Source organism: Euprymna scolopes, chromosome 15 (assembly GCF_053919585.1).
Source record: "Euprymna scolopes isolate OS-2025 chromosome 15, ASM5391958v1, whole genome shotgun sequence".
NCBI lineage: Eukaryota > Metazoa > Mollusca > Cephalopoda > Sepiida > Sepiolidae > Euprymna > Euprymna scolopes.
In genome coordinates, this window is record NC_136496.1 from 54,356,742 (window position 1) to 54,371,986 (window position 15,245).

The following is a 15,245-nucleotide window of genomic DNA, read 5'->3' on the forward strand; positions in this document are numbered from 1 at the left end:
ATTTTATCGATGACTATCTCATATGTCATTATATTGAGACTAACCCTGACTCCAATCTAAAGGTTTTAGTTTTGAGGAAATAATATAGTTAATTTTATAGATGACTATCTCATATGTCATTATATTGAGACTAACCCTGACTCCAATCTAAAGGTTTTAGTTTTGAAGAAATAATATAGTTAATTTTATAGATGACTATCTCATATGTCATTATATTGAGACTAACCCTGACTCCAATCTAAAGGTTTTAGTTTTGAGGAAATAATATAGTTAATTTTATAGATGACTATCTCATATGTCATTATATTGAGACTAACCCTGACTCCAATCTAAAGGTTTTAGTTTTGAGGAAATAATATAGTTAATTTTATCGATGACTATCTCATATGTCATTATATTGAGACTAACCCTGACTCCAATCTAAAGGTTTTAGTTTTGAGGAAATAATATAGTTAATTTTATAGATGACTATCTCATATGTCATTATATTGAGACTAACCCTGACTCCAATCTAAACGTTTTTGTTTTGAAGAAATAATATAGTTAATTTTATAGATGACTATCTCATATGTCATTATATTGAGACTAACCCTGACTCCAATCTAAAGGTTTTAGTTTTGAGGAAATAATATAGTTAATTTTATAGATGACTATCTCATATGTCATTATATTGAGACTAACCCTGACTCCAATCTAAAGGTTTTAGTTTTGAGGAAATAATATAGTTAATTTTATAGATGACTATCTCATATGTCATTATATTGAGACTAACCCTGACTCCAATCGTTAGGTTTTAGTTTTGAGGAAATAATATAGTTAATTTTATCGATGACTATCTCATATGTCATTATATTGAGACTAACCCTGACTCCAATCTAAACGTTTTGGTTTTGAGGAAATAATATAGTTAATTTTATCGATGACTATCTCATATGTCATTATATTGAGACTAACCCTGACTCCAATCTAAACGTTTTGGTTTTGAGGAAATAATATAGTTAATTTTATAGATGACTATCTCATATGTCATTATATTGAGACTAACCCTGACTCCAATCTAAAGGTTTTAGTTTTGAGGAAATAATATAGTTAATTTTATAGATGACTATCTCATATGTCATTATATTGAGACTAACCCTGACTCCAATCTAAACGTTTTGGTTTTGAGGAAATAATATAGTTAATTTTATAGATGACTATCTCATATGTCATTATATTGAGACTAACCCTGACTCCAATCTAAAGGTTTTAGTTTTGAGGAAATAATATAGTAAATTTTATAGATGACTATCTCATATGTCATTATATGTAGACTAACCCTGACTCCAATCTAAAGGTTTTAGTTTTGAGGAAATAATATAGTTAATTTTATAGATGATTATCTCATATGTCATTATATTGAGACTAACCCTGACTCCAATCTAAACGTTTTGGTTTTGAGGAAATAATATAGTTAATTTTATAGATGAATATCTCATATGTCATTATATTGAGACTAACCCTGACTCCAATCTAAAGGTTTTAGTTTTGAGGAAATAATATAGTTAATTTTATAGATGACTATCTCATATGTCATTATATTGAGACTAACCCTGACTCCAATCTAAAGGTTTTAGTTTTGAGGAAATAATATAGTTAATTTTATAGATGACTATCTCATATGTCATTATATTGAGACTAACCCTGACTCCAATCTAAACGTTTTGGTTTTGAGGAAATAATATAGTTAATTTTATAGATGACTATCTCATATGTCATTATATTGAGACTAACCCTGACTCCAATCTAAAGGTTTTAGTTTTGAGGAAATAATATAGTTAATTTTATAGATGACTATCTCATATGTCATTATATTGAGACTAACCCTGACTCCAATCTAAAGGTTTTAGTTTTGAGGAAATAATATAGTTAATTTTATAGATGACTATCTCATATGTCATTATATTGAGACTAACCCTGACTCCAATCTAAAGGTTTTAGTTTTGAGGAAATAATATAGTTAATTTTATAGATGACTATCTCATATGTCATTATATTGAGACTAACCCTGACTCCAATCTAAAGGTTTTAGTTTTGAGGAAATAATATAGTTAATTTTCTAGATGACTAAAATATTTGTCCCGAGACAAATAAAATTAGTTTTCTGATCAGAACAAATTTTAATCTCGTGAAAGTTTAAAATCAAGATAGAATGCAATGAAACCTAACACCTAGAATCCTTATTCCAAATTTGATCAAAGTACACTATATGATTTTGATTTTTGAAGATGTCTCAAATTTAAGTTTAAAAGGACTTAAAGAAAGTCACATTAGTTTCATAGAGTTGTGAACATTCATAGAAATCCCATCAATGTCCTCTGTTATTAAATGTAAAGCTTTGATATATTTTGACTTCATTAAGCGTTCCAATGTGAGATTATTCAAAATATGTATTGAAGGCATGATATAAGGAAATTGGATGTAAAAATCTTATCTCTTTATATTTTCCTAACTTCCCAAGATATGTTGGTGTCATTTTAGTTTTTAATTTTTATTCCTTTGCACATGTTTTAAACTTACACAGAAAAAGAAATAACATTTTAGTTGTAAGGGAGACAACTGTTTATATATTCTTCAATTACAAATATGACTTATCACCTTGACGCTATACTAGTCGAGGTTTTTTATGGCATTGGGGTATTTTAAGGTCTGACTTTTGTCCTTTTTAAAAAGGTCCCCTAGGAGCATTTATTTGTTCCTAAACCCACTTTTTCCCCAAACCCACTTATTTGTTTGTTTTTAAGAGAAACAGCAAATTTTGATCACCATAAAAATATTGTAATTTAAGTTATATAGCACGAAATAAAAAAAAAAAATCAAAGCCCATAACTTTAGTTATGCAATCTTTATTTTCACACACTTATTAACAAATCTAGTTTTGATTATTTTAAAGTCTGGTCTTTTGCAATTATTAAAAGTCCCAGCTATGTGGCATTATTATGAACCTTTACTCGTACTGATGTATATTATGTAGTTCTTATTATGAAGAGAGACATCGCGTATATATAAAGAGAGGCAGGGTCATTTTAATAGAGACATGTATTACTCTTTGGATGAGAGGAGATATGATATATAGATAGAAGAGAGATTTATACAGTTCTGGATGGGAGTGTTTCTATAACATTGACACATATATTTTCTTAACACATATTATTTTGAGATAATTACTCTCAGTTCTTTTATCATAAAGAAGGAACCAGTCATTACTTATAATAGCTGAGGGGGGAAACATTCTTTGATGAGTTTATACACACGTTCTTATGATACAAATTCACAATACCTTTGTTGTTGAATGACATAACTCAAGACAGTTGCTACAAAATGATGACGTCCTTTATTTCTTGACCGGTCAATGATTTCGCATCAAGGAATTCAAAGTTTCTACATGATTTCAACTTCTACCTTCGCTTCCAAGGTGGATGTCAGTTCTGTCTGTCCGACCTCTTACTCGGCCATGACTTCTCTCTCTGACTACTCTGACTCCCTCTACTCTCCTAAAGCTCTGACTATATAGAGAACTCATCTCTTACTCATGACGTCATTGCATGACCAAACAACGTGCATATCGATCCCATGGCCTGACATGCCTCACGTTGTCTAAAACATGCCCAAAACACGTGCATCGTCCACACATGCTTGCAAAGAAGAATTCTCTAACCTAATTTTCGACTAACCTATTTTGCAATAATGTTTAACATTTTCTATTGTTTGGATCTAGATGATCTCAATTTCATTTCATTTCATTTTCATAAACAGAATCGCATCATCAAATTCCTTTTCTAAACTATTTTATGTGAAACTGAACAATGAGTAATTCTACATCCCATTTTCAATAACAAATCTGTATTATTTATTTGATACTCTCCTGAATCTTAATTCCAAACCTAGCTTCCCAGGTTCGAATTCTCGGACTATCCCATCTCATTTTTACTTACTTACAAGAACAGGCGACTGTTCTTTAACAGTACGGTATTCCATCTATAATTGATTTTCTTTGCCTGTATGACAAATGTTCGTACAAGTTGAACCATAAACATTGAGAAAAAAAATGAAAAAGATTTAAATGTAGATCCAGAATTGTGATCTTTCCAACATTTGTTAAAGTTTTCTATATCCAAAGAGACACTTTTCACAATAAAAAAATTGCATAAAATTGCATGACGGTTGTTCAAATTATGAGAAGTTGCATAAAAAAAGACAGACAGAAATCCCTGAGAAAAACATATAACCTCCATACAATTATAATTTTCTCCATGGTAAAATGTTGACATAATATAGTAAAAAAAAAGTACTGAAAAGCCTAAAAGAAAATACAATACTAGTCAAGAGTTTTCATAATTATAAGACCTATAAAATAGAAATTTATAAAATATTAAAAATCATATTCAACGTAGCAATATTCAACTTTTCAAATTAATTAAAAAAACAATTTAGTGTTTAATGAATAAAATAATAAAGGTAATAATTAAAAATATGAAGTGAAGTACGTCAATATTAATAGAATAATAAAAACAAAAAAATTTCTGAAGATAATTTTTTTGTCGCACAATTAATCAAAAAACTACAACAAAATCGTGGCACGTTTAAAACAGATGCGAAAAGAAATAAAATTATAAGCAAATAAGTAAATTTCAGCAGCAATCATTTTTTTTCTAGAACAAAAACAAAAATGAATGCTAAAACAAGTGTGCGATAATGGAAATATTTTGCGTGGTTCGTCCTTTCATAACATTTTAACGTTTCATTATTATTACCGAATTGATTTTATATTTATTATTTAAATTTAATACTAATAATCATCACAAGATTTTACATATATATATATATATATATATATATATATATATATATATATATATATATATATATATATATTACATATATATATATATACAGCCTTTGAGATTTGAAAAAAAAAATCACTCGACCAGCGGTCGAGTGTGAGGGAAAATTTACTCGCCCCAAAATATTTTTTTTTATCTTAATTGATACAACAGAGTGGTCGGAAGATCCAAGAGGCGACAGAACAGAAACTGAACATAGTTCAGGGCAAGTTGTGAGAAAAAGGTCTAGTAGGCTCGCATACTGGCCGTCATTGTCAGGCACACGGGTGGGTTCCTGAACAATCTGAGTGAGGTCATAGGCAATGGAGAAATCATGACAGAACCTCCCCTCATCATCGGTCTTGTTAGAGTGGGTCAACCATTCGACGTTGTGAACATTGAAGTCACCACATACGTGAATGTTAGCTGAAGGATAAGCAGATAGGTCTTGGTCAATTTTCTCATATATGCTTTGAAAGATAGTAACTCCGCTGTTATGGGGGCGATAGAGAGTAAATATAAATGCCGTAGTGTGAGCTAAAGCAACCCGGAAGCACATATAGGGTAAGTTAGGATCTTCCCTGGAGATGTCCCTACCACATGGAAAGCTATCCCTAATATAGGCACATATTCCATGCCCATGGCGATCTTGGGGGTCAGATTTAGAAGTTAAGTTAGAGTATCCTTTAATTGCGAACTCTTCTAGGGAAATAGCCTGTCCAATGCCAGTTTCACTTAAAAATAAAAGGTCTGGTTTAGTCTCCTGTAATTGGGTTTCAACCTCTGGAAGGTTAGAACGTAGACCCCTGATGCTGGAGAAGGAGACATGGTAGTAGGGGTCTACGTTGGAAGTTGGAGAACCGGGTTTAATCGTGTATTTTTTCTTGAAACTTGTCATGGTGAATTTTTGGAATTTGTGGACTAGGTCGTCAGATTTACTTAGAGCAGGACAGAGAGGGGAAACTAAGATAGAAAAAGAAACGAAGATTTTTTTTTTATTTGTAGCTAATGATAAGGTAAAGCCGTAACAATTACCCACTAGTATGGCATCGAGAGGCCCCACCAGAAGCTACTGCATGGTCCAGAATCTATTCACCAAATGGCAATACAGCAGCCCCAGTACTTTGCACCTGCTGATAGGACAGCCTCCTTAGTGGTTAATCCAAGGTTCGGGTCCCTGACTATCAGGCGGATAACGTCAGCCTAGACAAAACGTTTACCTCCAGCACCCTTACTAGTGACATGGCTACAAGGATAGACATAGAAACAGAAAATTTCCGCCATCTCTGCCAACTGTTCGCACAAAATACTGCCAACCTAGAAAACAGCTTTTTCTTCTCCCTTTGTCAGAAAAATCACACATTAAAAATGAGGACTGAGGGACAAATAAGAAGAAGCGAGAGTAACAGGAGCTGCCGATAACGCATCCACAATGCGTTTTCTACTCTCCATTAAAAAAAAAAAAAAACTATTAAGTATTGTACTTAATAAAAGTCCAACAGACGTGTTTAAGGGAAAGTATGGTGATAGATTCCCCTCTCACGAACTAAAAATGAGTACAATTCGTAATCTAGTTTTGCAATCAACTCGGTAGATAAATAAACATTTATGTACGAGAAAAAAAAAACAAAAAAAAAACTAGCATTTAATAAAACAGAAATACACAAATTAAATACTGAAATAAAATGGAGTTAAATAAAAAGTATGATTAAAATTGAAATCACTTATCTCAACAAAAACACTTCCGTCTCCAAATTGCAAACTGTAGTGAAAGAAATTTAGTTAGCAGCGTTCAAAACATTTTTTTTTTTAAATTAACCGTTAAAAGAAAAGCATGATTTTATTCTGAACTTAAGCTAGTCACGTTTTAAGAAGCTTACGATATAAAAGAAAGGCGGATGTAATAAGTCCCCAGACGTACCTCTCCATCGTACAGTATATCGATACACTAAGGCTGACTGGGATAGCTTCCGTACATTTATATCTGATCTACCTCTGCATTCCATGTTTAAAAAGGATGTGTCCTCTATAGTATTAGACCTGACGGAATGGTTAATTGTAAGTATTGAACGTTTCATACCCTCGAAAAAGTTTCAGCAAAAACCTAACAGCCAGCCATGGTTCTCTCCAGAATGTGCTGCTGCCATTGCGCACAGAAATCACTTTTTCCACTGTTTCCAACGTAATAGATGTATGAAAACTAAAGCCGCTTTCAGGACTGCCAGCAACCATTGTAAGAAAGGAATAAAGAATGCAAGAGAGTTGTATGCTCAATTTGTTAAGTCCAAAGTAGCTGAGCAGCGGCTTGGTTCCCACCAGTTTTGGCAAATAGCAAACAGAATCCTGAACAGAAGCGTGTGCTCCATCCCAACTATTATCAATGGACCTGAGGTAATCTCGTCAGCATCAGACAAAGCCAAACTCTTTGTCAAGAACTTTGCAGCTAATTCTACCCTTTGCGATCAAGGCCGCCAACCCCCAATATTTCCTCCTGTATTAGAAAACACGCTATGTGATATACATATATCTGTACATGATGTTGCCAAGCTAATCAAAAACCTTGATTCCAGCAAAGCAACTGGCCCTGACGGTATCCCAATTATAGTACTCAAAAAACTTCAACCTGAACTAGCGCCCATACTTACAAAACTGTTTAAACGTTGTCTTAAGGAGAATAGTTTCCCATCTCCCTGGAAAATCTCATCAGTATGCCCTGTATTTAAGAATTCAGGTGATCGCTCATCCCCCTCTCAGTACAGGCCAATAAGTCTCCTGTGCGTCATGAGTAAGTTGCTGGAATCTGTATTAAATACAGAAGTAATCAACCATCTCAACAAAAATAACCTTCTTAGTGACACTCAATATGGTTTCCGTTCTGCTAGATCTACAGCAGATGTGCTTACACTTATATCTCATAGGATTAGCAAATCTCTCGACGGAGGCAACCTTTCTAGGGCAATTGCTCTTGACATATCTAAGGCCTTTGATAGGGTATGGCATAAAGGTTTACTTCATAAGATCTCTAGCTATGGTATTGCTGGAAATGTCTTCTCAATTATTAAATCATTTCTTTCTGATAGGTTCATAAGAGTAGTAGTTGAGGGGCAAAAATCAGAAGCTCACAGTATTAATGCCGGTGTCCCTCAGGGATCCATCCTGGGCCCAACTCTTTTCCTGATCTATATTAATGATCTTCCAAATCACATCCTTACATCATTTGTAGACATTTATGCTGACGACACTACCATTTATGGTAGCACATCTAAGACAATAAATGACCAAGTTCTCTCCAATTCTCTCTCCTCTGATCTTGAGCACGTAGTACAATGGGGTATGGAGTCGCTGGTTACTTTTAATGCATCTAAAACCAAGCTTCTCTCTTTACATCATCAACATTCTGACCCACATCTGCATCAATTGAAATGAATGGCTCTCGTCTTCAGGAGGCCTCAAGTTTTGACAAGCTTCTTGGCTTGACCATTACTCCTGATCTTAAATGGAACACGTACATCAAATCTGTTGCCAAGGCCGCTGGAAAAATGGTGGGATCTTTCTATCGATCCGGTAGATATCTCACTGCTGATGCTATTCTCTATCTATATAAGAGCCAGGTACGTCCAAGGATGGAATACTGTTGCCACATCTGGGCAGGAGCTGCTAGAAAGGACTTGGCCTGCCTTGATAGAGTTCAAAATAGACTTCGTAGCCTCGTAGGAGATGTCCTTTTCTCTTCCTTGCAACCTCTATCTGACAGGAGAGATGTTGCGAGTTTGCCTCTGATGTATCGTTATTTTCATGGAAAGTGTTCGACTGAGCTTCAATTTATGGTCCCCCCTTGCCAAACTTTCACAAGAAACACTCGTCTAGCTGTAAACACTATCAAAAATTCCCCCCACTCTTTATCTGTGCCTAAACCTAAACGTAGATTCCATGAACAGAGCTTCTTTCTTAGAACTGCACGCCTGTGGAATTGTCTTCCGTTTTCCTGCTTTCCGGCTGACTACAATATGGTTGTCTTTAAGTCTAACGTAAATAAGTTCTTGATGAGCTGTTCCATATAAGTTATCAAATTTACCAAATTTTCATTACTAATGATTACTATATTGTCCAATTTCTAACGTACACTCTTTAACCCTTATCCTTGAGTGGCCTCTTGGCCTTGATAATGTGGTGATGCCTATGTAAAAAAAAAATATATATATTTTTACTCGTCCAACTTTATGTCTTTGTTTCAGTCAATAATAGTAAATAATTTTACAACAATTCAAGAAATTACCGTGTGTAAAATCTTACAAGAAAATATTTGTTTAACTCTTGTAAATCAACTGTTTTATTACTACAAATATTTCAGTAAATATTCAACAAAACATTTCTTTATATAGCATCATTCATATTATTGTTCCATAGAGATAAGAATCATTTCTTCGGATGCTAATATGTAGTATCAAAATGACGATTGAAATATAAATAATTCAAAACTGTGTTCATTGGTACCGTTAGAAAACGAATATATCTAACTTTATACACAAAGAACACATAATGTAAAATCACACCCTTGAAATAAATATATTTTAAATGCAAAACAAATATTAGAGATTCATTTTTTCATTAAAACATTTCAATATGAAGTCTCTAATTGAAAAATATTCTGAAACACACAATCATCCCAGCAGCTGAAAAGAATCAGAAATAGTTACTTACAATAATTACTGAACAAAACTCGAAGCGAGATCATAATAAAAATGGACATTTAGCATCATATAGCATTGAACATTTCAGCGAAATTTATATAGATTAACCTAGTAATTAAATAGCTTTGTTAATGAAACAATAACGGTTTTTTTATACATTTATCCTATAGTTTTATTTTTTACAAGGCAAGTCGAAATATTATATCATGTATAACATGTTACTTATAATCAGCTGTCTTGATATTTTTATGTGCTTACATTTTTTATAATTCATGTCCAGATTTGTTATATCCTGATACATTTCTATCGTCCCTGGAATAAATAATGTTTGTTTACGAAGAAACAAAACTGAAGCGAAAACTGATTATTTACTTGTTGTATAATTTAATTTGTAGTACTTGCTTGATGGACCGATGCGTTTTTCCTCTTTCAAATGTTCGTCTTTACTTTTGTAAACATGAAGTGTATGTAGTTGTAGCGTCAAAGAATTTATTTTCCAAATGAATTTCAAAATCAGAGAGCTAAATGAAGGCGACATTTTGACTACACGCCGAATGTGTAAATTTGACTTCTTGTTGACCTTTAGCGTGACCACTCTTTTTTCAATACGATATTCCAACGAGACCGATCATTTGTGAATTCTTTCATCTGTAGCTGTGGTCTCACAGCTACAGATGAAAGAATTCACAAATGAGGAGACATAGATAATTCTAAGTCACCGCATATTTGAGGGTCGTAAAATAAATGAGTTTTTTCCCGTTTCTTTATTTAAAGAAATTTTATCGACTGGCGGGCGAGTGATTTACGATTTTAGTCGACCCAAGAAATTTTCAATCGACTGTGGCGACCGGTCGTCTAAAGTCTCAAAGGCTATATATATATATATATATATATATATATATATATATATATATATATATATATATATATAACTACTTCATTTACTCACATAAAATTAATATATGAAAATATAAATTTATGCGTAAACTTTAAGTATTTATTTCAAAAGTGCTCAATACCTAGGTAGAGCTAGTTAGTAAGTTATAAAATATATATGGCGATTAAGCTACACTGAATATTCCGCGTTTCATCCACTCTGGGACTCTTCAGGCTTATGCCCAAATTTTGTAGTTGTCTGTCGTTTTTATATATGCACCTTCTATTGAGATTTTAATTAGCCAATCAGCTTTCTAGTATCCACCGCGCCCTTCCTATCACCCAATAAACATGCACTTATCGGACAAAGGCCTATTTGACCTCTGGTTGACCTGTTCCTTTGTGTGTGCTCTATTTAGCCTGGATATCTAGTTTCTTGACCTGTTTTAAATCTAGGTTAGGGTTTTTATGCTAGTTTATATATAAATATATATATACATACATATATGCACATATATATATATATACATACATACATACATATATATCTGATCGTTTACGTATATTCATGTTTATTTAATTTATTTATTTGTTTATTTTCTATTGTTTTTGTTAGTTTTAAAACTATTTTGTATCGCTATCCTAGAATAAATTTTATCTTGTGAACACAGTTGTTTGCTATTTCTCTCCTACAGTTTAATAGATGTTGGGGTTCTTTAAAGTACATGATAGCAAATTTTTCATGAAGACATAATCTACATGGGTCGTCTAGGTCTCTACACGTGGTAGCTTGTCTTATTATTTTCCATTCGACTACCGCCGAATGTCCGCTTTCATTGAGTTCCCAGTATTTATTTGCTAGTGTTGTTTTCATACGGTGTTTTTTATTGTTGAATGTACTTTTGTGGTCATAGTATCGAGTTTTGAAATCTAAGGAAGTCATACCTACGTAATATTTCTTGTTATTCGGGTTTCTTTCGCAAATAATATGGCCTGGTAAACTACGCTTTTGGTTAGACATTTATTTTGAAGTGAGCAAAGTGTGCGGTGTCTACAGTTGCATTTATCTTGTTCATTATTAGTATTTTTATTTTTAGTATGGTTGTTCTTGTCCGGGGTTGGTTTGTTATCATTATTATTATTATTATTATTATTATTATTATTATTATTATTATTATTATTTCTGCTAGTGTTAGTTTTATTTTTATCATGTGGTGTCTACTTTTTTATTGTTTATTTTGTTGTTGTTTACATTTATCTTAAATTTGCAGACTTTTTTTTTACCGGCATTGAATATATATATATATATATATATATATATATATATATATATATATATATATATATATATATATATATATATATAAACTCCCAAATAATATATTAAAATATTTTGTTTGAATAATTACATTAGCAATCAATAATAGAAATGTCGATATTTATTGTGATTTCATGTTTAAAAAATATTATTTTCTGGAGAAAATTTCAATTTCGTACCACAATAAATATTTTGGATTTCTTACTGAAACTTTTTCGTCTATCTTTCGAAATAGAAATAAATTTAAAAAACAAAAAAACAAAGAAAAAATAAATACATACAATAAATAAACATTTTTGAATTGCAACATACATTTATGCACTGCAAATATTTTACATGACTAAATTAGGTTTTTACCAAAGCAAATAAAAATTGAAAAAGTATACATGGACTTAAACATATAAAAATAAAATATACCGACGCAACGTTGAGTAAGAACAGCTAGCATAAGGATAAAGCGAAATAATTGACATTGAGAAATACATGTTCAAAATGTGTGTGTGTGTATATATATATATATATATATATATATATATATATATATATATATATATATATATATATATATATATATATATGGTACGGGCAAAATGGCGGAAAAAACACACGACTATACTTTTTTAAAAGAGGTTTATTATCATTAATTTTTAGTCTACACTTAAATTTTGATTATATTTGAAAGATAAAAGATCAAAGTTTAACTCTAAAAGAAAAAAATATATATTTACGTGTTACAGTGACGAATGTTGAAATAAAAAACAACAAGAATTCATTCGAACTTCAAATCTGATTAAATTAATTTTAAAAATTTCTGGAAACATAATTTTCTGAAATTATCATATTGATTTAAAATACTAAATAATTTTTTTTACTGGCCGAGGACTTAAACTTTTAAATATGTTTTTTTTTTTAAAGATTATTAAAAAGATTTATTACGCTGATGTTTGCACGTTCATAATGAAATATTATAATAAAAATTTTCCAGAAACTGTTATCATTAAAATCATATAAACTTATTTTTGCAATTAAATTATTTTTTGGTTAAAATATTGAATAAATACTGATTTATTTAATGATAATATCGTTAATTTGAGAAATTAATTTTCATCAATTATATTGATTTCATTAACCCGGACTTTTTATGTAATATTTCTGAAATATATTTAAAAAAAATTTAATTATTAATATCTGCGATACTTAATTTTCATTTAAACAAAGCAAAAATAAATTCCTGCGTTTTCTTAGTAGTTTAAACTATAACTTTAGTAAAGGTATTTTTGTTTTCACTAAGATTAAAAAAAAACATGGCTTTATTATATTCTGTGATCGTTGAGTAATAAATACTGAAAATTTCATTAAAATTGGTTGATTTCCTGAATTTTAGTGAATTTTTAAGCGAAAAGACAGGATCAAAATTTTTATACATTTTGGAGATCGGCCATTCATTTTGCACGTACTTTTATATATACATAACTAATATATATATATATATATATATATATATATATATATATATATATATATATATATATATATATAATAAAATTTTTAAAGTGAAGCATGCTAGTATTCCGAGAAATAAAATCTGACGAAGACGACAATAAAAGAAAAAAAAAGGCAGCAGATGCGAGTGTTGGTTGTCTGATTATATAAGGCGGCATGCTAGAAGAGAATGGCTTCAAAATAACATCACTTCACCTTTGTTGGGGTCCGTCATGTCACTGACAGACAAGCAACGTTTCAACTCATTTCTCCTCTCATCGATGAACCGACACATTCCTGGAAAGTGTGAATAGAATAAAATTGACAAACATTCACAAAGAAAAAAATAACACATTTGATTATGAAGATGAAGAAAAAAGAATAAGTTGTCATCTGAAAGGTAAACACGGTGTTACCTGGTATTGCCAGGGAATGAATAAAGATCCCTATGTGTATTAACATTTTTACTCATATCTATTACCAATGGAGATTTGGTATCTGTCTGTCTAAAGCCGAAACTATACTATTACTTCTATTACGTGTACAAATTCAATTCAGTTTATTGTACAACTTTTCAAATCATTAATTCAGTGTAGGTTAGAATCTATTCCGTTGTTACGATACAATCCTCCCAGGCATTACTCTTTATCATGTAACCATTCTATCAAGATAGTAAAAATATGAAACCAAAGTGAGTATATATTTGCCATCTTCTTTTGTTGATTATAATTTTAAATTTTTATCTAAACTATTTGACTTTTAATTATAAAATATTTCCTTGATTTCTTAATTGACAAAACATTTTTAACGTAACTCTGCATTAAATAATTTGATTTCTTGTAACACCAACTTAAAGAGAATTAAAAAAATTTTTACCATAACCTGCTTAATTAGCATACGTTTTTATACATATCTTTGATAGTTTCTGAATATTAGCCAGGCAGACAGAATAAACTATGTTCTTTTCAAAGACAAAAGATAATTTGATATCAAATATAGATCTGACAACCATCAAATTAAAAACTGATTAATGGAATATATATATATATATATATATATATATATATATATATATATATATATATATATATATATATATATATACCCCAGGCTAGGTCGTGTACCCTCAACGCATCTGAAGCTATAACAATAATTACTTCTCCTCAAAGCAATAGTATAGTAAACTTTAAAAGCGACCTAGTCTCCTTTTGCAGACATAAATTTAAATATGGTTAATTTGAAATTATTTAATTTTAAATAATTCCCTTAAAATCTCATTTCCATCAATTATAAGATCTCTTCTTTTCACATCCTCAGCACTTTATCTTACACCATTAATTTATATATTCCCTATCCTTTTCTCTTTCCCCATTGATCGGCTACCCCCACCCCCTGTGGACTCTGCTAGAATGTTTATGCATGTGTACATGTATTTGTCTTCTTTGTATATATAGATATGCACATCCATGCTCTGACGTGTATATGAGCTCTAATGCTTGTATTCATGTGTGCATTTAAGTGTGCTTATGCATAGGTATACATACATTTGTATGGGAGTTCGAGCATAATTTTTTCATTATTTTTATTTTTATTGGTTGCAATATGACAGAGCCTGCAGGCGTCAACTGCCCTCTTCTTCCTCTAATTCTCATTTATTCTTTCCTCAACCCTTAGAATCCACTAAAATTCTCAATAAAACTCTCCAATCTTCCAATAAGCTTAGTGCCCCAAAATTTGTTTAAATGCTTCTGCTACAATCTTGTTAACTCTGCTCATAATTCCACCAAACCGTATCCACTGATCTATTCCACTTCACCCCCACAACACTGCCCTAATTACTACTTTTACAACGCTAAGTTGTTATGACAATCAGATTATCAACGCCCCTTACTCCACAGCTTTGAAGCCTTGATTACTCTGTCCACTGCATGCTAATTCTCTCTACTTATTCTTCAATTCGCTTTCTTTTTGATTAAACTCACAGACTGGACTTTTTCATCCATGCCTATTCACACA

General features: G+C 31.2%; 1 protein-coding gene across 4 annotated transcripts in view; it reads right to left on the reverse strand.

The window, feature by feature from the left end:
• LOC145293829 (dual specificity protein phosphatase 3-like) overlaps positions 1–15,245 on the reverse strand; it is a 265,871-nt gene that overhangs the window by 138,262 nt on the left and 112,364 nt on the right. For 2 of the 4 annotated variants that reach the window (XM_080140479.1, XM_080140480.1), the window contains exon 2: positions 13,446–13,526. The exons of the other annotated variants lie outside the window; for them this stretch is intronic. In XM_080140479.1, the coding sequence (XP_079996605.1) occupies positions 13,446–13,526 (81 nt within the window). The remainder of the gene's footprint in view (positions 1–13,445; positions 13,527–15,245) is intronic. 4 annotated transcript variants of the gene reach the window in all.